The 24130-nt window shown below is 38.6% G+C and overlaps 2 protein-coding genes across 5 annotated transcripts in view; both read right to left on the bottom strand.

Moving 5' to 3' along the window:
* Positions 1 to 24130, bottom strand: part of CUNH11orf65 (chromosome unknown C11orf65 homolog) — a 177098-nt gene that overhangs the window by 47627 nt on the left and 105341 nt on the right. The window lies entirely within an intron of this gene.
* The window catches only part of LOC129496601 (protein O-glucosyltransferase 3), a 117419-nt gene continuing 105339 nt past the window's right edge, over positions 12051 to 24130 (bottom strand). For all 4 annotated transcript variants that reach the window (XM_055304716.1, XM_055304719.1, XM_055304718.1 and 1 more), the window contains 5 exons: positions 20941 to 21157; positions 18881 to 19077; positions 17317 to 17511; positions 15894 to 15998; positions 12051 to 14443 (listed from right to left, as the gene is read on the bottom strand). In XM_055304716.1, coding sequence (XP_055160691.1) covers positions 14318 to 14443; positions 15894 to 15998; positions 17317 to 17511; positions 18881 to 19077; positions 20941 to 21157 — 840 coding nt within the window. In that variant the 3' untranslated portion in view covers positions 12051 to 14317. The remainder of the gene's footprint in view (positions 14444 to 15893; positions 15999 to 17316; positions 17512 to 18880; positions 19078 to 20940; positions 21158 to 24130) is intronic.

Below are 24130 nucleotides of genomic sequence, written 5' to 3' on the forward strand. Positions count from 1 at the left end.
GTGTTGGCGAATTTGAAGCAGGTATCTCCAAGAATGGGCAGACCCATGAGCATGCCCTTCTGGCTTACACACTGGGTGTAAAACAACTAATTGTTGATGTTAACAAAATGGATTCCACTAAACTACCCTACAGCCAGAAGAGATACGAGGAAATCGTTAAGGAAGTCAGCACCTACATTAAGAAAATTGGTTACACCCCATACACAGTAGCATTTGTGCCAATTTCTGGTTGGAATGGTGACAACATACTGGACAAGTGCTAACATTCCTTGGTTCAAGGAATGGAAAGTCACCTGTAAAGATGGGAATGCTAGTGGAACCACACTGCTTGAAGCCCTGGATTGCATTCTGCCACCAACTCGTCCAACTGATAAGCCCTTGTGTCTGCCACTCCAGGACATCTACAAAATTGGTGGTATTGGTACTGTCCCAGTGGGTCGAGTGGAGACTGGTGTTCTTAAGCCTGGCATGGTGGTCACCTTTGCTCCAGTCAATGTTACAAGTGAAGTAAAGTCTGTTGAAATGCACCGTGAAGCTTTGAGTGAGGCTCTTCCTGGGGACAATGTGGGCTTCAATGTCAAGAACGTATCTGTCAAAGATGTTCATCGTGGCAATGTGGCTGGTGACAGCAAAAATGACCCACCAATGGAAGCAGCTGGCTTCACAGTTCAGGTGATTATCCTGAACCATCCAGGCCAAATCAGTGCTGGATATGCACCTGGGCTGGATTGTCACACAGCTCACATGGCTTGCAAGTTTGCTGAGCTGAAGGAAAAGATAGATAGTCGTTCTGGAAAGAAGCTGGAAGATGGTCCCAAGTTCTTGAAATCTGGGGATGCTGCCATTGTTGATATGGTTCCTGGCAAACCTATGTGTGTTAAGAGCTTCTCTGACTTTTCCCCCCGGGCCGTTTTGCTGTTCGTGACATGAGACAGACGGTTACTGTGGGTGTCATCAAAGCAGTGGACAAGAAGGCAGCTGGAGCTGGCAAAGTCACCAAGTCTGCCCAGAAAGCTCAGAAGGCTAAATGAATATTATCCCCAATACCTGCCACCCCAGTCTTAATCAGTGGTGGAAGAATGGTCTCAGAACTGTTTGTGTCAATTGGCCATTTAAGTTTAATAGTAAAAGACTGGTTAATGATAACAATGCATTGTAAAACCTTCGGAAGGAAAGGAGAATGTTTTGTGGACTTTTTTTTTTTTTTTTTTTTTTTTTTTTTTTTTTTTTGCGCGTGTGTGGCAGTTTTAAGTTATTAGTTTTTAAAATCAGTACTTTTTAATGGAAACAACTTGACCAAAAATCTGTCACAGAATTTTGAGACCCATTAAAACAAAAGTTTAATGAGAAAAAAAATCAACTCAAAACACATCAAAGTCTTAAATACAAGACCCAAAACCATAAAATGCTTAGAAGAAAACAGGTCAAAAGTTTTACAACATTGGATTTGGTGATGACTTCTTGGATATGACACCAAAGGAATAAGGAACAGAAGTGAAAATAGACAAATGGAACTTCATGAAAAAATAAAATTCTATGCATCAAAAGACACTATCAACAAAATAAAAAAGCAACTCACAGAATAGGAGAAAATATTTACAAGTAATGTATCTGGTTTAACATCCAGAATAGAGAACTCCCCAAACTCAACAATAAAAACCAAAAAGCTTGATTTTAAAAATGGACAATAGAGATATTTCTCCAAATAATATATACAGCTGATAATCACACAAAAACACACTTTACATCACTATCCATTAGGGGAAATGCACATCAAAACTACAATGAGATACCACCTCATACCCATTAGGATGGTTACTATAAAAAAACAGATATAAGAAATGTTGGCAAAGATGTGGAGAAATTGGAAATTTTGTGCACTGTTTAAGAATATAAAATAGTGCAACCACTATTGATAAGGATATGGCACTTCCTAAAAAAAACCCTAAAAATAAAATTACCATATAATTTAGCAATTTTATTTCTAGGTATATATGAAAAAAAGTTAAAGTAGGGAGGGGCTCAAAGAGATATTTGTATACCCAAGTTTATAGCAGCATTATTCCCAAAAGTTAAACATAAAAGCAACCCAAGTGTCCATTGATGGATGAATAAACAAAATGTGGTATATGTATACAATAGAATATTATTCAGCCATTAAAAAAATGGAAATCTGAGATACGCTACAACAGGGATAAACCTTGAGGATACTATGCTAGTTGAAATTAAACAGTCATAAAAAGGCAAATACCATATGATTTTTACCTATATGAGATATTTATAGTAGTCAAAACCATAAGAGACAGAATGGTGGTTGGCAGTAACATGGGGGTACAGGGTGGTTATGGTTTAATGGGTATGGGGTTTCAGTTTTACAAGATGAAAAGATTTATGGAAGTTGATGGTGGTGATGGCTGCACAACATTATGAATGTACTTAATACCAATGAACTACTCTTACAAGTGGTTAAGATGGTAAATATTGCTTTTTGCATATTTTACCATACATAAAAAAGTTGTAGCAAGCTCAATCTTTCTTATACTGTTTAAGCATTTATTATCCTAAAAAAGGATGCCATTCAAAATTAAGTGATTGACTAGGTCAAATAATGAAACCGTTCCAGTTGTTCCAGTGTTATCAGAAAAGTGTACCGCGAGAATTTTGTTTCTCTAAGCTATATAAATTTTGTACGATTCTATTTGTTGTCAGTATACATAAGGAGAGGAAATATAAGCCATACATAAGTTTTTAAAGTAATCCATTGCTTTTAGTAAGTTTTCAGACACATAACCATAGAAGGAAGACTACTGAACTGATAGACTGTGCACGTGGTTTCCTTTCAGTTCATACTACTACTTAGTGTAATCTTAGACAAACAGCTCAGCATCCTTAGGCTTCAGTTTCACTAGCTGTAAAATAAAAGCACTGCAATAAATGACTCCAAAGGCACTTGCAGTGTCACAATTCTATGAGGTTACCTTATAAAGGACAGAACTCTCCAACAGTCAAATATAAAGAATAAGAAAGGATCTTGCACTGAACACAGGGAGAAACATGGGTTTTACTTAATTTCTAGTACTAATAACTTCACAGTATAAATAATGTTATTCATTACATTTATATCAGTAATATGGTTCTGAGATGTTTTATCATAGTCCAAACTAAGTGAAGAAATTCTGCTCAAAATTTAAAAATTCTGAACTGTTACTTGTCAAATGTGAAATTTATATTTATAAATCCCTGAAGTATTGAAACATATAACAAACATTGGCTAATACGTCCATCATATTTAGAGAGACAAAGACCAAACAGAAAAATTCTCTATAGGATATGCCATTTATAGAAAAATTAAAAAAAATGTTTTTCTTTATATATATATATATATATATATGTGTGTGTGTGTGTGTGTGTGTGTTATACATGTGTTATTTTCTCTTTTGATGATTATCTGTAAGTTTAAAACTAGAGATGTTTCCTTCCTAACCATATATTGTTGAGTTTTAAAAATTGACATTGTTTAAAAAAATTTTTTTTATTTATTTATGATAGTCACACAGAGAGAGAGAGAGAGAGGCAGAGACATAGGCAGAAGGAGAAGCAGGCTCCATGCACTGGGAGCCCGACATGGGATTCGATCCCAGGTCTCCAGGATTGCGCCCTGGGCCAAAGGCAGGCGCCAAACCACTGCGCCACCCAGGGATCCCTAAAAATTGACATTTTTAATAATAGGGACAAAGTGCTCTATGAAAAACAAAGTATGATTTTTTTTCCCTCTTCAAATAGTTTTAATAATATAGGAGGCATGGGGATATAGGTCAAGTCTGTGGGTCTAAAATGAGATACGTGGGGGTTTAAATCTTTAAAAAGTTCTACCTCATACTTAGCTGTGTGATCTTGTGTAAGATATTTATTCCAGCTTTAGTTCCTCATCTGTGAAATATGGGGACTTAAATACTCATCTCACAATCAGGAAGATTGAATTAGAGAATACAGGTAAAGCATTATGTACTGTAACTCTGTAACTACTCATTTATTGTGTAATATAATATCTTTCATTATAATATAAACTATTTTTAAAATAAGAACTATCCATGTGCATGATTCTGGTTTAAAAACTGATGTAGAGGGATCCCTGGGTGGCGCAGCGGTTTGGCGCCTGCCTTTGGCCCAGGGCGCGATCCTGGAGACCCGGGATCGAATCCCACGTCAGGCTCCCGGTGCATGGAGCCTGCTTCTCTCTCTGACTCTCTCCCTCTCTCCCTCTCTCTCTCTGTATGACCATCATAAATAAATAAAAAAAAATATTAAAAAAAAACTGATGTAGAGGGGATCCCTGGGTGGCGCAGCGGTTTAGCGCCTGCCTTTGGCGCAGGGCATGATCCTGGAGACCCGGGATCAAATCCCAAGTCAGGCTCCTGGTGCATGGAGCCTGCTTCTCCCTCTGCCTGTGTCTCTGCCTCTCTCTCTCTGTGTGTGACTATCATAAAAAACAAAACAAAACAAAAACTGATGTAGATAAACATTTTAAGCAATTTAATCTCACAATTTACAGATAACTATTAGCACAAATAATAGTAATGGATGATATTTGGGGCTTAACACGTTTGTTAATTTGTGTCAAAGGAAGTATTTTGAGATACATGCTTCTTAGCCAGCTGGTGAAGAAGAAACAAAGTATAGTTTATCTGTGTATTTCAGGACACTTAAGGAAAACAATGTTTTCTTTGTGAACTGTGTGATAATCAGCTTTAGTAATTTTTAAGGACATCGTCCCCATTTCTATCATTAAAAGAAATAAATACAGAGGATAACTTTGCCATTTGAGATTTACTGTCACTTTAAAAAATCATACCAAAATTTCAAATTTGAAATGTGAGAAAAAAATAGAAAAAATAATTATATTGAATTTTAAAACATACTAGTCACCTTAATTCATTACTCATTTTCCTGTCCATGTTCTTTTTCACTGGTCAAAATACAGATTATAGTTATTTGGTTGTTCACAAATAACCACAGAATCAGAGCAATATTTGAATGGCATTAGAAGAATGTGTAAATATCATTCCTCATTTAATATCTCATTATTACTTAAAGTCCAAAATTATTCATACTGTCTAGATTTAGTTACTTTAGAAGTTATTATATAAATGACACACATTCTTATAGTGAAAATTTCAAGTATAGAACAAGAGAGTAAAAGTTGAAAATCCTCCATCTCCATTTCTTCTAGACAAATCCTCTTTTCAAAGGTTACTTTTATCTGTTAATAGATGTGTGACTCTTCCAGATCTTTTGTTATATATACTTACACTTTAACTATATATACACATGTACACCCATATATATGTATACACACATACCCCACAGTCTGTTTGCATTGGTGTGATGAAACTATACATATTTTCTGCTTTCTTTACTTAACAGCATCTATTGGAGGCTTTTCCATGTTAAGACATACAGATCTCCCTCACTCTTTATAGTTGCACAGTATTCCTGAATATATCATAATTTATTTGTTCTTTACCAGTAAACACTTGGATTGTTTCTATTTTTTTGCTGTAACCATTACAAAATGAGTATCTGTATGCATATATTTGGGTACATGTACAACCATTTCTGTTGGATAGATTTTTAGAAATGGAATTGCTGTGCCCACAGGTATGCACAGTATATATTCATTTGCTTTGAGTTTCTCCTGAAGGCGATACAAGTAACCGCCAACAGTGAGTGCCTCTGGAGAAGGACTGAGATTAAGGGACCTGGATTTAGAATATGAAGGTGGTTTTATTCCCATACACTCTTTCATACTGTGTGATTTTAGTTTTATGATATGCACATAGTTCAGTTACACGTATGCATTTACAAAAGGAAAGGGTGGGTGCATGGGTGGCTCAGTGGGTTAAGTGTCTCTTGATTCTGGTTCAGGTCATGATTTCTGAGTCATGAGATCGAGGCTGGCATGCTCAGCAAAGTGTCTGCTTGAGATTCTCTCTCTCCCTCTCCCTCTGCCCCTCCCCCTGCTCACTCTCTCTCAAATAATCTTTATTTATTTATTTTAAAATATTTTATTTATTTATTCATAGGCACAGAGAGAGAGAGGCAGAGACACAGGAAAAGGGAGAAGCAGGCTCCATGTAGGGAGCCCGACATGGGACTCGATCCCGGGTCTCCAGGATCACGTCCTGGGCTGAAGGCGGCACTAAACCGCTGAGCCACCCAGGCTGCCCTCTCTCAAATAATCTTTAAAAGAAAAAAGAATAAAAAATAAAAAAGGAATGGAGTATGCACATTAAAACTTCGACACTGCCATACTGTCCTCAAAAACACTGATCAATTTACACCTATAAACAATCTATGAGAGTGCTTAATTTCTAGGTTTAACAAAAATGAAAAACTAAACACAAATGGGACACAAGGGCTATTTTAGGTCTACTAGTATTCTAATAATTAAATTTATTATCTGTTATCAATGCTCAGTGATTTTTTTTAAATTTTTTAAATTTTTATTTATTTACGATAGTCACAGAGAGACAGAGAGAGAGGCAGAGACACAGGCAGATGGAGAAGCAGGCTCCATGCACCGGGAGCCCGACGTGGGACTCGATCCTGGGTCTCCAGGATCGCGCCCTGGGCCAAAGGCAGGCGCTAAACCGCTGCGCCACCCAGGTATCCCAATGCTCAGTGATTTAAGGTATAAAGTGACATATGTAGGTGTTTATCTATGTATGTATGAATATGAATGTTAACAGTGGTGACAGAACTAAGGAAGAATTTTAAATGTTTATTCTGCTTACTTCTATAACAGACGTATATACTTAAATAATAAGAAGAGTTTTTAAAAATTTGTCATCAGCAGGACAACTCATTGCAGGCTTGACCCAAAAGCGAGAAGTAAGTAGGACAAAAGGGGTTGGATCTTCTGTTGGTGGATCTCTAAAAGTTATGCTACTCTGAGTGTGGTTCATAGACCTGTACTAGTGTCCAAATTGCATGTTACCAGATGAAATGAAGAAATTAAGAATAATCACAAAGTTTTATAGCAATCTGACACTGCTGTGGTACACAAACACACCATCAATGGGCTTATGGTTTGCAAGGTCCATCTTTGTTATTTGTTTTCCTTTCTCTAGCAATTCACTTTTTACAAAAGTAATGGCTTACAACTTTTTAAAAGGTTCCTTACCATTAATAATTCTCTAAAGTTTAGTCTAAGTGTCAGGTCCAGGAGGGACACTCAGCAGGTTTTCTACTTAACATTCCAGAAATTAACATCTGTACACCAATACTCAATACCCCTTTACCTGTATCAGACATCACTTGTAAGGATCTTAATCTTGCTTGAGTTCTTACTCTTGATTTCAGTCTCCTTGCTTGGATGGGGCTTAGTAGGATCTTAGTAAGGGTATTTTTTTTTAATTTTTTAAAAAATTTATTTATGATAGTCAGAGAGAGAGAGAGAGAGAGAGAGAGAGAGAGGCAGAGACATAGGCAGAGGGAGAAGCAGGCTCCATGCACCGGGAGCCCGATGTGGGATTTGATCCCGGGTCTCCAGGATCGCGCCCTGGGCCAAAGGCAGGCGCCAAACCGCTGCGCCACCCAGGGATCCCCCTTAGTAAGGGTCTTAATCTAATCCACTAATAACGACATCTAAAAGAAATCAAGAAAAAATAGAATAACATGTTATTTAAAATATGGAGGTAAATATTTAAATTTTAAAGAGGAGGGGTGGCAATGCCTGGCTGGCTTGGTTAGTAAAGCACATGACTTTTAATCTCAGGGTTGTGAGCTTAACTCCCACACTGGACATGGAGCCTACTTAAAATTAGTAAGATAAAATAAAATATGGAGGTAAAAACCTAAAGAAATGCATGTGCAATAAAGAAGATAAAAACAGAATAGTGGGACAAAGAATGATCAGGGTTCTTTTAGTGCAAGTAGTCAGGGAAGGACCCTCTACTGTGAAGACATTAATTTTCATGATGCAAAGAAGCAACTACAGGAAAACTGTAGATGAGAGTTCCAGGCACAGGCAATAGAATATAAAAAATGCCCTGAGGGACGCCTGGGTGGCTCAGTGGTTGAGCATCTGCCTTCAGATCTGGGCATGATCCCAGATTCCTGGGATCGAGTCCTGCATTGGGATCCCTGCATGGAGCCTGCTTCTCCCTCTGCCTGTGTCTCTGCCTCTCTGTGTCTCTTATGAATAAACAAATAAAATCTTAAAAAAAATAAAAAATAAAATAAAAAACGCCCTGAAAGCTCGGTGTGTTCAAGAGGCTGTAAGAAAAAAAAAAAATCAGTGTTACTGGAGCTTAGAGAAGAGGCAGAAGTGTGGAAAGAAGGTCAAATAGGTGGCAGGAGCCATACTATCATTGTATGGGAAATTGAAACTTCTGGTTTGGATGGTGTCCCATAGCTAGCTTGTATTAGCTAAGAGGAACCAAAATATAAATTTTCAAGAATTTTGTAAGCTGGGATTACTAAAAATTATTTAAACTTATAATTGAAATAAAGGTAACAAATTCTCAAAACTTATCACCTCCTAATTATTTAACTATTACAGGTATAATACACCACCTCAAAATATGCCAGTTTGGCATAAAGATTATTTTGAGCCAAAGGCAATCTAGAAAGAACAAAGATAAGAAAAGCTCTGTATCCTCCCCATCTGCCTAAAAGTGGGACACAAATTTCCTTTTGCAAAGGTGTTGTCTCTCATTCCCATACCAACAGGAGAGGAATAAGCATTATCACCAAAGATAAAAAGTCAGCACTGGGATGGGTGTTTACAAATAACTTATAATAGCCTCTAATAGCTTCCCCTATATAGTTACTGCCTTTAGAAGTCCCAAATCCCTCTCCTTCGTCTTGTCACTTCACAAATTTATCACCCTTTGTTAAAACGGTATGTAAAACCCTGCATCTAACCTCCTTTTTTGGATTAATTCCTTTTCTTTCTTTTTTTTTTTTTTAAGATTTTATTTATTTTGAGAGAGTGCAAACGAGTACAGAGCACAAGCCCATGGAGGCTCAGTCTCACAACTCCGGGATCATGACCTGAGCCAAAATCCTCTTCTGTTTTACTGAATAAAACCAGCGTTTCATGACCTTGTCATCAGTTTTGTGATTTAGCTCTTCCTTCTTTGTTGCGGGCCTTTATACGGAGGGCGGCGGGAGGCAAACGACAACACTGCACAAGGACGCTTTCCCCTTTCCCAGCTCTACATAACGCAATGAAAGCGAACGAACACCAGGTCATGGGGCAAACCGCTAAGAAAAGTCCGGGTGGGGGCGGGGAGAAGGGGAGGTGGATCAACCAGTATTTCGCCCTCGGCCTCAAGGGGGCGCAGCCGTGTTTCCGGGGGGCCGGGAGGCTGCAGGGCGAGCCGGGAGGGCGACCTGCCCCAGAGAGGGGGTTCGCGAGGGCGGCGCCGGAAACCGGGGGCTGCAGGGACACCAAGCGTTTTTAAGGGGGCGGCTGGGGCGCGGGAGTCAAGGGCAGGGGGCCTTCAGGGCTAGAGAAGGGTAGGCTCAGACCGGGCGCTATGGGGGCGAGCAGGCAGGGCGGCTGTGGTACCCGCGGAGAGGGAGGGGCCACCATTGCCTTCACCTATTAATCGCTGCTGTGAGGGACGCTCCGGACTCCTCGGTAACACCGCGGTCGGAAGTGACGCGACTCTACTTCCGTTCTGGCCCGCCTCGAGGCCCCGCCGCTGGCCCCGCCCCTTGGTCCCCAGCCCCGCCCTTCCCTCACCCCGAGCTCGCTGTCCCAGTCTCCGGGAGATGCCAAACGCAAAGCGGTGAGGACGTGGAACCTGTTAGCTCTCACTGCCATTGTTGTTGTTGTTTTTTTCTAATTTTTAAAATTTATTTATGATCACAGAGAGAGAGAGAGAGAGAGAGGCAGAGAGAGAGGCAGAGGGAGAAGCAGGCTCCATGCACCGGGAGCCCGACGTGGGACTCGATCCCGAGACTCCAGGATCGCGCCCTGGGCCAAAGGCAGGCGCCAAACCGCTGCGCCACGCAGGGATCCCCTCACTGCCATTGTTTTTTTTTTTTTTTAAAGCACTTCTTTTTTCCTTTTTAATTTTTTTTTTATTTATTTATGATAGTCAGAGAGAGAGAGAGAGAGAGAGAGAGAGAGGCAGAGACACAGGCAGAGGGAGAAGCAGGCTCCATGCACCGGGAGCCCGACGTGGGACTCGATCCCGAGACTCCAGGATCGCGCCCTGGGCCAAAGGCAGGCGCCAAACCGCTGCGCCACGCAGGGATCCCCTCACTGCCATTGTTTTTTTTTTTTTAAAGCACTTCTTTTTTCCTTTTTAATTTTTTTTTTATTTATTTATGATAGTCAGAGAGAGAGAGAGAGAGAGAGAGAGGCAGAGACACAGGCAGAGGGAGAAGCAGGCTCCATGCACCGGGAGCCTGACGTGGGTTTCGATTCCGGGTCTCCAGGATCGCGCCCTGGGCCAAAGGCAGGCGCCAAACCGCTGCGCCACCCAGGGATCCCCACTGCCATTGTTAAACGGCTTTGGGGCAAAGGAATTTGAAACGGAAGCTAACGTGAATTTCTGGAAATCGGGGCTAACCTTATTACAAAGCTGTTCATTTCCACCAAGGGCATTAAAGATGTGGGAGAAATACACAAAACCTTTGATATTTAAGTAATTTATTCATTCATAAATAATAAAAACGGATCCTTTTAGCTATGTGGCAGCTCGTGCCCAAGGATCAAAGAATAAGTGACAGGTGATTGTAGTCCGGTGCAATTTCTAAATTTAAACTCTTTAGTGGCTAAAGCCTAAACCAGTTTTGTTTCATTTTTAAAATTGAGGTATAATAGATACCATTAGTTTCAGGTGTACAATATAATGATATTACTTGTTTATATTGCCACTACAATAAACCTAGTTAATATCTGTCACAATATGTAATTACAACTGAACCATTATAATGGCAACCTGAACTTCTTGTATTTTCACGTGAAATAAGAGAAAATAATGTTGCCAAGCCAAAATTTCTTCCCTCTCGCTTTTTTTTTCTTCCCCCTCGCTTTTTAAAAAAAGATTTAACTTATGAGAGACAGAGAGAGAGAGAGAGAGAGGCAGAGATATAGACAGAGGGCGGAGCAGGCTCCCTGTGGGGAGCCATATGCGGGACTTGATCCCAGGACCCCAGGATCACAACCTGGGATCATGAGCTGAGCTGAAGGCAGACAGACAGTCACTGAACCACCCAGGCATCCCTCTTTCCCCTTAATATTAGATTTCTACGTACTGGGGATTGAGTGGTAGTGATAGTAGTCTTGTTCCATTTATTCATGAAGACACAATAAAAGTTAGACCAACCCAATTAACAGAAATAGAGAAGTATAGGTGGTTACAATCGTCTTTCTTTCTTTCTTTTTCTTTCTTTCTTTCTTTTTCTTTCTTTTCTTTTTCTTTCCTTCTTTCTTTTCTTTTTCTTTTCTTCTCTCTTCCTTCTCTTTCTCCTTTCTTTTTCTTTTTCTTTCTTTTTTCTTTTCTCTCTTCCTTCTCTTTCTCCTTTCTTTTTCTTTCTTTCCTTCTTTTTCTTTCTCTTTCTCTTTTTCTTTTCTTCTTTCTCTCTTCCTTCTCTTTCTTCTTTCTTTCTTTCTTTCCTTCTTTCTTTTTCTTTTTCTTCTTTCTCTCTTCCTTCTCTTTCTTTCTCCTTTCTTTCTTTCTTTCTTTCTTTCTTTCTTTCTTTCTTTCTTTCTTTCTTTCAAGATTTACTTATTTGAGAAAAAGAAAGAGCAAGTGTGCAACCAGGGGGAGGGGCAGAGGGAGAAAGAAAATCTAGAGTAGACTCCCCTGATCCTGGAGCATGGCCCTGAGATCATGATCTGAGCCAAAACCAAGAGTGGGAGGCTCAACCCACTATGCCACACAAGCGCCCCAGTGACTAACAATATTTCTTAAAAACAAAAAAATCTTTTACAATATTGTATTTAGAAAAATTACTTTATTTAAAAAGTGTATATAATATGTCCCATGATACAAAATTCTAGACATAGATTTAAAAATAGCATAATGGAAAATATAAATATCCATTTTATTTTATTATGTATATTTTTTGTGCACTTAAAATCTTTTCCTAGGTTTACATTTTTCTTTATAATCTGATTCATACTTGTAGTAAAAATAGAGTATCATAGACAGGTATAGAGCAAAAAGTAAAAATTCCCTTCTCTCCCTCCTCAGACATTGGTAAAATCCTTCCAAACTTTCAACCACACAAATATATTTTTGTTTTTTACATTCATGGTTTCACATTATTCATATTGTTCTGTAACTTAGCTTTTTCACTGAATACTGTAATGGAAATTGTTCATGATAGTACATTTAGAGCTACTTTTTTTTTTAGAGCTACTTTTTAAAAATAGTTGTATTAGCAATAACTATTTAGCCAGTTCCCTCATGAAAACTATTCAAGGTGTTTCTAACATTTTACTAATAAAAACAATGCTGCAACAAACAGGCTGGCAGCTTATTTAGATAAATGCACTTATTATATTTACTTGCATATCCTTATACCCCTCTCTTCCTTTTTAAAAATCAGATTTTTAAAAAAGGAAAGTTGAAGTACTAAAAATGACTAATGGAATGTGCAGGCATTATGTGAATTTGAAGGAAAAAAAATCAGAGCTCTAGTAAAACTATTTTATTAAGTTATATTAGTGTCAACAAACCAGAAAGCCATGTAAAATGAACTATTTTTAAAGACTATGAGCTGGGCAGATGAAGAATTATCTAGATTGAATGCTCACTCCCTATGAAATTTTTTGAGGGTTCCACTTAATATCTGAAATATATCTTTCCTGTTCCATGCTCAGAAGCTGTTTGGTATATTTCAGTTCACTTTTAACTATCAGGCTTGTTTGGCAGCAAGTGATAGACATTTTAAAAATTTGAGATGTTTCTAACAAAAATGCCATCAGCCACAAGGAAGGACCTGACCTGGGATTGGTGGGCTGGGTGGTGTGAGGAAGAACAAATTTTCGCTCAATAATCTCAGCTCTGACAAGCTCCAAACTCCATATACAATATATTTAGGACATGATTCATTAGGGCAAGGTCCCAGTACAGCTTGCCCTTTATTTTATACTTGTGACCTTGTACTTCTAAACAATTGGTGGGTATTGGTTTTCCTTGGATACTTGTTCCTAAATGTGGTTTTGCTCATCTAGTTACGCAATTCTGCATTTATGGATATGGCTACTTTTAAAGTGGTTACATTGTTTTTCAGGTGAAGTAAATATTTCAATTAGGGGAGTAAATATTTTTAGACTGGGAGTGGAGAGAGCTCTTGCTTTGGGAGTGTGTTCTTGAGTGAAGTGAACCTTGGACTGGTGATTCTTACAAGGAGTGTGTAATGAATTTCTGGGCTGTATGTCTTAGGTCTTGACCCTATCCAAAAAGGAAATTTCCAAAGTTTTTCTCTTAGCAATGCACTGAAACAGGAGGGGAGCGGTTAGGATACTTGCCTTTCTTGTCAGCTTATTGGTGAATTCCCAAGATACCAGGCTTACTGCTGCCTATGGCACGTTTTCAAGTAGCTCTTTTAAAAATGTAAAAAAGTGGTAGAGATCCCCACCTAATTATAGTTATCTTCCATCTATTCAATATATAGGTAATGAACAGTACCCATAGAATGTTCTCTCTATGAATAATTGTGTTGTCCTTATTTGGTGTACCACCCAAATAGATTGGGAATTATTAGTTTATGGCATAATTTCTCCTTAATTTTGTCTTAGGCTTTGGCAAAACTTAGCTGAAAAGTTATGAGTGAGCTTTAAAAAGCATTGCCCCCATAGTCTCCAAGCTACTTTTAATAAGGCAGCCATCCTCTTCTTCCTTAATTACTCTTACCTTCCAAGAGGAGGCTCGCTATTAATGAATGCCCAAAGCAGCTTGTAGGAGGAGAAATTATGCAATAAGAAGGGAAGAACCCTGCACAAATATTTTTTCTTCATAATTGGAAGAGGGAGAGGGAAAGTGAACAAGGAATGGAAACAAACCAAGAAATACGTTGTAAATAGTTTCATAGGGAGTGATTTATATTTTGGCAAGCCTCTCTGTATACTAAAACCCGCCAGTTTTCTTTTCAGAGAAACTGTGATTTTGATCATAGCAGTTTTTATACAAAATAAAGTAATATTCAATGATACTTGTAATACTTGCTCTCAGATTGCTCTCCCCATCTACATCTCCTTAATGGTACTTGTACAGCGCGTGGCTCCTATCTGAACACTTGCATTCAATGCACCACTGGCATAAGCAGGAGGTGAAAGTGAGCTGACTTAAAGCTCTTCTCGGAAAGGTCTTTCTCGGTGGCACTGGCACATGGACGTGTTATCATCTGGCTGAGGAACCAGTTCCATCCCATCCCGTATTTTGGGTCTGCTGGACTGGCGCTCTGCATATTTCTGGAATGTGTGTTTGAAGGCAAATGAAAGATTAGCCCGTGCTTCATTCCATTGGATCTTCCCTGCCCCACTCACACCAGTGTTTCTAGTTGCTGTGTATCTTGAGATTGAAACCAAAGATCTGGTTTATTCTAGTCCTAACGATGCATTTTAACTTCAGTTGTTATAGACACTGAGTGCAATATTTCAAAATATAAAAAGGAACCCCAATCCACAATTTTATGTGTAGGTAGGAAACCTCCACCAAGTGTCAAGTCAAGTGTCCCTACTTGAAATAATGGCACCTCTTGGAATTTATCCTCAATTTATGAATGAATAATTAAATTTGTTGAAGCCTCAAATCAATAAACAGATGGATAAGCATCGCAAAATAAAGCTGGTGGTCCCACACACCCTTCCTGTTAGGCTCATGGTCACATACATTTTGTAAATGGCGAGAGATCTGTGTGAAGTCCCTCTACTTTGGCCACTGACTGATATATTCCTATAAATTAAATTTTTGGTTCAGTGGTTCTACATACATTTAGCTGTACATTCCTGAGGCTGGGTCAAACCCAAAAAATACAGGAACCTAATTAATATTTCAGAGGGAGAAACTCCTACTATTAATATTATAGGTAGATCAGCAGAAGTTATATGATTCATTCAAGGGAAAGGCTGCTTTTAGTAAATGGCATAATTTATCATTTTTATTTTTCTATTGGAGGGTAATATCCACAGACATCTGAAGAAATGTGCTTTTTTTTTTCTGTCCACAGAAAAGTAAGTTTAGGTTAAAAACAAAAGCATTCTTTCTTTTTTTTTTTTTTCTTCCTGGCTAGAATTTACTGTGTGAAACACAAGACAATTACTCAAAGAACCAATTCTTAGATTCTCAATAAACATTTGCACTTTAGTATTTAGGCCTAAGGTGTTACAACCATTATAAATATACTTCATTTGTTTGCTTTCTATAGCAAGCTAAATACTTGCTTTCCATCCTAACGGTAAAAGCACAATCTTAAGTAGTAACAAGGACAAAGAGGCAGACTTTTTGAGCAGAGAGATGTTAATGATCTCTAGTCCAACTGCCTTGTTTTCTAGATAAGGAAAGATGTTCTAAAAAAAAAAAAAAAAAAAAAAAAAAAAGGAAAGATGTTCTCTGAGGTTCAGAAAATACCTAGGAATTCCATAAGGCATTTAATGAGAGAGAGCACTGACAAAATAGGAGGAGCTTTTAATCTGTATGTGTAAGGGCTCTAATGCATTGTTTTTCATAATAGTGAGTGGAGATAAAAACATGGAGACCACAAAAGGCTTTAGTACCACTCCTACCTTTCCAAGGGCTGGTGCTCGGCTTACCCAGAGCTCCACAGGCTGACCCTCTGAACACTTTGAAGAAGTGAGGCAGTCAGGCTGAGCATGGAGTGTGAGGACCCTTGACCCAGCAGGATGATCAGTGGGAACCCACCTGGAGCACTCTGTAATAGTAGCAGTAGAGCCGGTGTGGCTGTAGCAGGTCCCTAGCAGCCAACTGTCCGTCTTTTGCAATCTTCTGGGCTTCTTCATCATTTTCCTGAAAGGTTTAAACACACACACACACACACACACACACACACACACGCACAATAAATGAAAAGTACTCTTGTGACCATCCCCTCCACCCCGCCCACCCCCAAAGGCTACTGGTGAGTGTGATACAGAACAGGTGTCAGGTTCAATGTGACCAGCATGGAGACGTGGGACAGGAGGAAGATAATTTTGGAGCAAGGCATTGAGAAATCAACGAGGTACTTCCCTAGACACTCTGTATGACACAGAAACGGTTACACATGTTAGGACCCTGCTCCACAGGTCCAGAAGTGCTTCCCCCTACACACCTGACATGCAGTGTCTTTTGTGGCTACCCTAGTACTATTGTCCTGGGTACCCAAGGTATTTAGGGCTCATCCTCTATTCCCCCATCCTAGCCTCTCTGCTTGGTATTAAAGTATAATCTGGGGTAGAATGAATCACTTTTCATGTTATAACAACTCTTAAAAACTCCATTTTAATATGCAGTGAAAGCCCAAAAACTGTTATAAAATGGTAGCTAAGAAAGCATCTTATCGCTGTAATCATAAATTCAGTCATTAGTACCCACAGGTTGTTCCTTCAATACCAGGAACAGTCATTGTTTCTAATTATACTTTTGGAAAATAGCTAGTATTCTACTGTGCAGCCCACAGGAAAAGCCATTGGCAAGCGATCCTGATTCTGTATAAAGGGTCACAAGAATGATTCTGCCTCAGGCATCCAGTTAATTGCAAACCCAAACACTGCTTCTCAGAAATTTAGAATAAAGCCTTATAACGGAAGGATAAGTTTTTATAGTTTCATAATAAAACACAACAGCTTCTTAATAGGTTTCCTTTAAAAAAAAGAACTCTTATTTTATGGGAAACTAGTGATTCCTGGGATGTTGTATGGCATGCATTCATTGTGCCTTTTTTCTAACTGGGGAAAAGAAGATGATACCATAATTGCCTTCAATATCTTCTTGTGCATAAAGCACTCCAGCCCTGGGATTTTCAATCTGTAATTTGTATTTGATGTGTTTTTGCTTTTGTGTATAGGCATGAATAGTGATTCCTTCAGAAAAATCTATTTTCTACATAACATTTCTAAACCTGCTAAAAATTCCCCAAAATGTTGATACTCCAAATTAGAATTTAAATGATCCTGATGTTGCTTCTTTAGATACTTCAAGGAGACAAAAATTTCAGAAAATAACATTTCTGAAAGTAACATTTCAACTAAATTATGTCAAGTTAATTGGGTCATGATGAAACTCATGTAAATAATCCTGGTAAGTCTCTTACTGTCTCAAGAAATTAAAATTGCAGAAAACATACCTTGGCCCACTTAATTTTCTCTAGTAAGTCACTAAGATTTCTTTTAATTGGAACATAATGTTTCCAAGGCTTTAGTGCCATATAGAAATGTTCATAATATTTCGAGTCCTGCTTCAAAACCAAACTGTTGCCCAGCATGAGGTATGGATATCTATAAGCGGCGACAGTCCCATCCACATTCACTTGATACTTGTACTAAAAGATTAAAACAAACATAAAAAAAAAAAACTTAACAGCCATTTGCTTCGCTTCTGCTTGTCATCAACATTATTATACTAAATATAAAAGAATTACTTCCCATGTTCCAAATTCAGTTGTTTAAAAGTTTTATATGTTATTTTGTAACTCACATTTTCTCTTTATATTGAAATCATAATCAGCCTTGAGCAGGCTGATTTTAAGAAATACAGTGCATTTAAGGATAAGGTGATCAGTAATTTTAGGAAACAGGAATACCTATTTTAACTCTATGTAATGGATTCAGATTTCTGTGACTGGATAAGAAAATGTTTCAAAAGTTGTATGTTTATTAAAGTTGGTAACAATTTATGTATTTCATGAATACATTATTTCATTCATTCCTTATACTAATTTAAGTATGAAAAAGGAAAGCATTATCTCTAGTGTTCAGTTCTAGAGTTGAGGACACAGAAACCTGGAGAGGTTCAGGGATTAGCATGCTAGCAACATAATATGTACTCTGTTTACCTATTTGCTGGATTAATAAACTTTGATTTACATTTCAAAATCACTTTTCATGGGAATTAAACCTCATTAAATCATAGTAATGTGAAGCAAGTATTATCATAACCTCTCTCTCTTTTTTTTTTTTTTGCAAGTGAGAAAGTCAGTGTTCAGATAAATTCTATTCCCTGAGTTCAAATCCAATGTTCTTTTCATTATATCACACTGAAATGAACAGGATATATGCACAGATTAAGTAATTTAGTTTTTCTTAAGTAATTGGTACCAAAGAGTTTTCTAGCCAGTCAGATTTTGTCACATTTTTCACGTCCCTATCCTTGAGCTTCCTGACAATGCTCTGAAGGAACAAGGCATCTCACATGGTTAGGGGTACTAACAGATGAAGGGCCCACAGTTAGGGGCCAAGGCAAGACTACAGGCAGGATGTGAACCCCAATTCCAGCTTCTTTCTTATTTATATGGTATTTATACTCTGTTTACAAAAAGCATTTAAAATCACTTTAGAAAAAAAAATTAAAAAAAAATAAAATCACTTTAGTTAAAAGACATTTATATTTCCAGTTTATGAAAACAAATATGAAAGAGAGAAAAACAGATAAATAAATGTACCCCAAACCCCAGGTGAATCCTTGCATTATATTTTGCACTAAATACAGTTCTGGCTTTTTGGTAGACAGAATTAACAAAAATAAAAAAAATTAAATCACAGTGAGTTTTATAATTCCCTGTGTTTGGAAGGGAGAAAGTAAGAAAGTGTGTGGCAGCTCACAAGACTGGAGAAATTTGCCCACCAAGTGATTTGGTGGACTTAATATAAGTTTATCACTTCATATCCTTACAGGAAGACATATATGCATACCTTAAAGAAATCAAAGAAACCTATCAATTTAGCTTTTCCAAGCTCCTTTTCTTTCTCTTGGAAAAAGAAATATCCTGTAATTCCTGCATCTAGGAGCTCTGGGTTTTCCTTGGACAGCTGTACCAACTGGAGCCTCTCTTCTCGGCTATCTCTACCTCTGAAGAAAGCTTTCTCTGTTTTATTGATCCAGGAAGGCCCTAAAAGTTTGAAGCCACAAAAAAAATATGATTATGAATTTGACATTTATAAAAACGGTAAGTGTAATCATCTTTAATCTACCATTGTCATTTAAGACATTAAAGCTCTTTGATCACCAACTCATCTTCTAAAGTAAGGTGCTATTTCCAAAAAAATTCAGGATCAAGTATCCTGCCTGAAATACTTCCCAGTTTGGACTAGTAAAAACAGTCCTTTAGAGGCTGGGTGGCTCAGTCAATTACATATCTGCCTTTAGCACAGGTTGTGATCTCAGGGTCCTGGGATTGAGCCCCTCATTGGGCTCCCTGCTCAGCAAGGAAGCCTGCTTCCCCTTTCCTGCTGCTCCTCCCCCTGCTTGTGCCCTCTCTCTCTCTTTCAAATAAATAAATAAAATCTTTAAAAATAATAACTTAAAAATAAGAAGTCCTTTATTTGCTGTATCACATAAAAAAGAATGCTCTAATTTCACCTATTTGTTTACCTGTGAGAGTTTACTCAAATATTGGACTGTCAGGACGCCTGAGTGGCTCAGTGGTTTAGCATCTGCCTTTGGCTCAGGACATGATCCCGGGGTCTTGGGATCGAGTCCTGCATTGGGTTCCCCTCAGGGGAGCCTGCTTCTCCCTCTGCCTGTCTGTGTCTCTCTCTCTCTCTCTGTCACAAATAAATAAATAAAATCTTTAAAAAACTGGACTGTTTATGACATTAGGAGATATCCAAAATAGCACTGGATCAAGTTCAAAGCAAAAGACATTCAATGATTTGGCACTAGCTTCTTCCATTCTTTGTGCTTCACAATAAAAAATGAGCTAGGCTTTTGTTCTTAGATTAGGTGACCAGAACAAACTATGTGACCAAGCAACATCTGCCCCTCTCTCTCTCTCTGTCTCTCATGAATAAGTGACCAAGTAATATCCACATCTTTGGGTTGTTCAAGATTTTGAGCACATCACTTTTGGATGCAGGAAAGACTTTGTCTCATATGCTATGAAATGAAAAAATTATATATATAGCTCAGCTATATAAATACATGTGTATATGTGAGTGTGTGTGCATGTGTATCTTTCCTGGGAGGGCAATATTCTAGAAGAATTAATTTAAATCTATTTCTATTATTCTAAAGAGAGGTCATTAGTTAACACCTGTTAACTATTCAAAGGAATAAATCATAAAACACAGTAACTAGAGGGAGTTTACTCTCTCCAATATTTTAGCACACTTCTAAGGCATTCACTGTTCTCAAATAAAAAGTCAGTTTCATTTCATGTTATCTTTAGGTACTTTGCAAAGAGTTTCTGGTTGCATCTACTAAACAAGCCTACCAAATCACAATAAAGAGGGACAGAAGTTGTAAAGACAGGTAGGGTGTATTCTCAGGGAGTTTGGTTTAATACAAAGGTGTGTTGTGCCACAAGTGTAAGGTCATCAAATGGGGGCAGGGGACTCAGATTTTGAAGGATCAAGCAAGGCAGAAAGAGGAAAGGAGAAAATTTGTTATTAAATGTTAGAGATAGTAATACCCAAATTATACTACTACCACAATTCTCTTACATCTACATGTAATTTTATATTTTTCACAATGCTCTCTTCACCCAGCAATATAAAGGCACTGGAGTCAGCATTAAGTGACAATTTTACCAAATGTATATTTTCAAATAGTATTTATGAATGACCAACACAAAGGAGACTCAATCACTAGCCCACCCACATACCTAACTTTTGGATTAGAAGAATGCTATACTGCTCCTTTTTCTTGGTTAGAAAATAAGAACAATGTTTATTTCAATATATACCTTTATTCTCTCTGACCGAACATTCCCTTTTCACCTCTGTTTTTCCTCTGAGAATAAATTTTAATTTACCTGTATTTCCCTGAATAGAGAGGAGATCATTGGTGACACCCCTCATTGCTTCAAGTGTGGAGTGGGTGATGTCATACGTTGGAAGGATAATATCTCGTGAATCCAGGGAGCCGCACCATGAAATGATAGGTAAAGGGCCAGGGGTCTCATTGACTTTTCGATGCTCCAGAGGCCAATCTCCAAGATTAATATAAAATTCTATATCAGGGAGAAGGACCTAAATAAACGGAAGAAGAAACATCAGTGCTGGGAAGACCTCAGTCTTAAAACATGTCTGATAAAGTAAACATTTGAAATTAGCAGAAGAGAGAAGAATGCCTCTCAGTCATCAATAGTATCAGAAAATTTAGGGTGAGGATGGTACATGGCAAATTCACTCAGCCAGGAGTAAGCTCCCTCTGTTAAGAAGGGACATTTAAAATTGCTTCGTATCAGGGCACCCAGCTGGCTAAGTTGGTGGAGCACCTGACTCTTGATTTTGGGATCGTGCGTTCCAGCACTATGTTGGGTACAGAGGTTACTTAGTAAAAAAATAAATTTAAAAATTATCAAAATTGCTTAGTATTATAGAAGTGGACATGGTATAGAAAGGTATGAATAAAGGGCTTCAAGAACTCTTTCTGCCAGCTGCCTCATGGAGAATCAACAAGATTAGACCCAAGCCTCTGTTTTCCTTCACTATCAAACCTCCACATCATGTCTACCTTTGTTTCTGGACTCTCTCACTCCATGTCCATCTCCACGGTCAGTCAAAGCTATACTTGAGATCCTTCTCATCTCTTGCCTGGATTGTTACAGTAGCTTATTCACTAGGTGTTCTGATATTAGGCTCTCCCCAAACTATTCTTCTTTCACCTTGCTCCCCAAATTCATAAAACCCAAATTAATGTTACTACCAAGGTCAACAGAACCTAAAGCCTACAGGTCAAGGTCTAAACTCTCTGGCCAGAAAGCAAGGCCCTGTAGCTGTGAGCCTCATCTTCCACCTGAGTGTGTGCCAGTAAACTTTAGGCTCCTCTCTGAACATGTCACCTCCTCTCATATGTAATTCCCTTCTCACTTGGAGTATTCTTCTCCTACTTATTCATGTGGCACTCTCCTTTCCCATCCTTCAAACTCAGACTGAATGTCACCTCCTCGATGACTTGCCCTCCTCAGGCAGTTTCAATCTGGGTACCTATAATTCTTACAGGCCCACCACGTTGAGGTACAGCTATTTGTATTCACATCCTATCCTAACTTCCAAATAACAAAAACAAGTCCCACTAGAGTAGGCCGCTCAAAGCCCAGAGACGAGTCTCATTTACTTGGATTTCTTCCCAGCTACTGGGCAAAGAACCTAGAACAAGAGGGAAGGGCAGGGGATGTGACTGATGATTCACCCTCTTGTTTCCCTACTCTTATTTATAAGCTCATTCATAAACTCCACACCAGAAGTTCTCACTATAGAGCATGATTTCTCAATCTCAGTAGGATTGACATTTGGGTCTGGGTAATTTTTTGTGGTAGGGGCTGTTTTGTGCATTGTAGAATGTTTGCTAGCACCCAATGGCCTCCACAGACCAGATGCTAGTAGCAACACATAGAGTTGACAACCAAAACAGTCTCTACACATTGTCAAATGTCCTCTCAGGGACAAATTCATCACTAGTAGAAACCACTGAAGAGAGGCAGCAACATCAGTACAAGGTAGGAATACAGGGCACCAGGCCAGGAAGAAAATACCTCTTTTATGACCTTTAATATGCATATATGGTGGGCTAGTGGGGATGGGCGTGGGGCACCTGCTACTTAAAATAAGAATTAAAAAATAAAATAAAATAAAATAAAGATAGGAATTGACTGCAGCCCCACATCAGCACACTTGGGAAATCGCATAACTCATATTCCCAAAGTTGGCTTTTGGTTTGGAAAACCACCTTGCCAGTCTTTCTGGGTGGGATAGGCAGAAAATGCCCATCCTCACCTTTCACTCTGCATGGTCAGGAAGGAGGAAGAACAAAAGGAATTTTGAGTTGCTCTGCATAAGAGTTTAGTAAATGTGGAAAGAAGGGTTGAATAGAGGGGAGTGGGTGGGAGGAATTGAGAAGTCTTCTGAGAGATAGAGGCCCAACAATAGTCACTAAGAAGCCAGGACCTGAGGATCAATGACAGACAGTGAGAAATTTCCAGAGCATGGATGACTGAGTCTGATTTATAGACAGATGTCTATTTTTAAACATTAGGGGTTTTGTTTGGCTGGTTTTTATTATGCACTGGTACAAAATCACCTCTCTGTTACTAGAACCTTCAACAAAATGTGCCACGCATACCATCTTTTAGAGGCACCTACGGTAAAACAAGGAAAACATGGCTGAAGTTCTAGTCATTTTGAGGTGAAAAGAACAAAACAGCTGCAGAAAGTGGTATCTGAATGGGAGGAATATTCCCCACGATGGAGAACTTCAAGAAGTGACCCTGAGAGGCACCTGGGGGGCTTAGATGGTTAAGTGTCTGACTCTTACTTTCTGCTCAGATCATGATTTCAGGGTTGTGAGACTGAGCCGTGTCTCAGGGGTCTGCTGGAGGATTCTCTTTCTTCCTCTCCCCCTCCTCCAGCTGATGCTTTTTCTCTCTCCCTCCAGTAAATATATAATTTTTTTTTTAAAAGGTAACCTCGAGGTTAAACATGCCTGGGAGTCCACAGAAAACTCGGGAGTACTCTATAGGGCCTGAAATGGGGGATGGAGCCATCTTTCTTTTCCTACAGGAAAGAAAGATCCATAAAGAAGGAGAATTTATGAACACTCAGGTGGTGGACAGCTTAGATACATATTTCCAAGCTTGGAATCCATTCCCATCCTTTGCCATTGTTGTTCTAAGCATCTCAATGTTACAACGAAATAAGTAAACTACAGTTGACCCTTGAACAATGCAGGGGTTAGAGGTTCCAACATCTGCACAATCTCAAATTTGCATATAAATCTTGACTCCCCCAACGTGTAACAACTAGTAGCCTGTTGTTGAGTGGAAGCCTTATCAATAACATAACAGTTGATTAACACAATTTTGTATGTTACATGTATTGTATAATGTGTTTTTACAATAAAATCAGCTAGAGAAAAGAAACTGTTAATTAAGAAAAGCATAAGGGAGAGAAATACGTTTACAGTACTGGACTGTATTTATTAAAAAATGCCCATGTATAAGT

This window comes from Nyctereutes procyonoides, unplaced genomic scaffold (assembly GCF_905146905.1).
Source record: "Nyctereutes procyonoides isolate TBG_1078 unplaced genomic scaffold, NYPRO_anot_genome, whole genome shotgun sequence".
NCBI classification, from domain to species: Eukaryota; Metazoa; Chordata; class Mammalia; order Carnivora; family Canidae; genus Nyctereutes; species Nyctereutes procyonoides.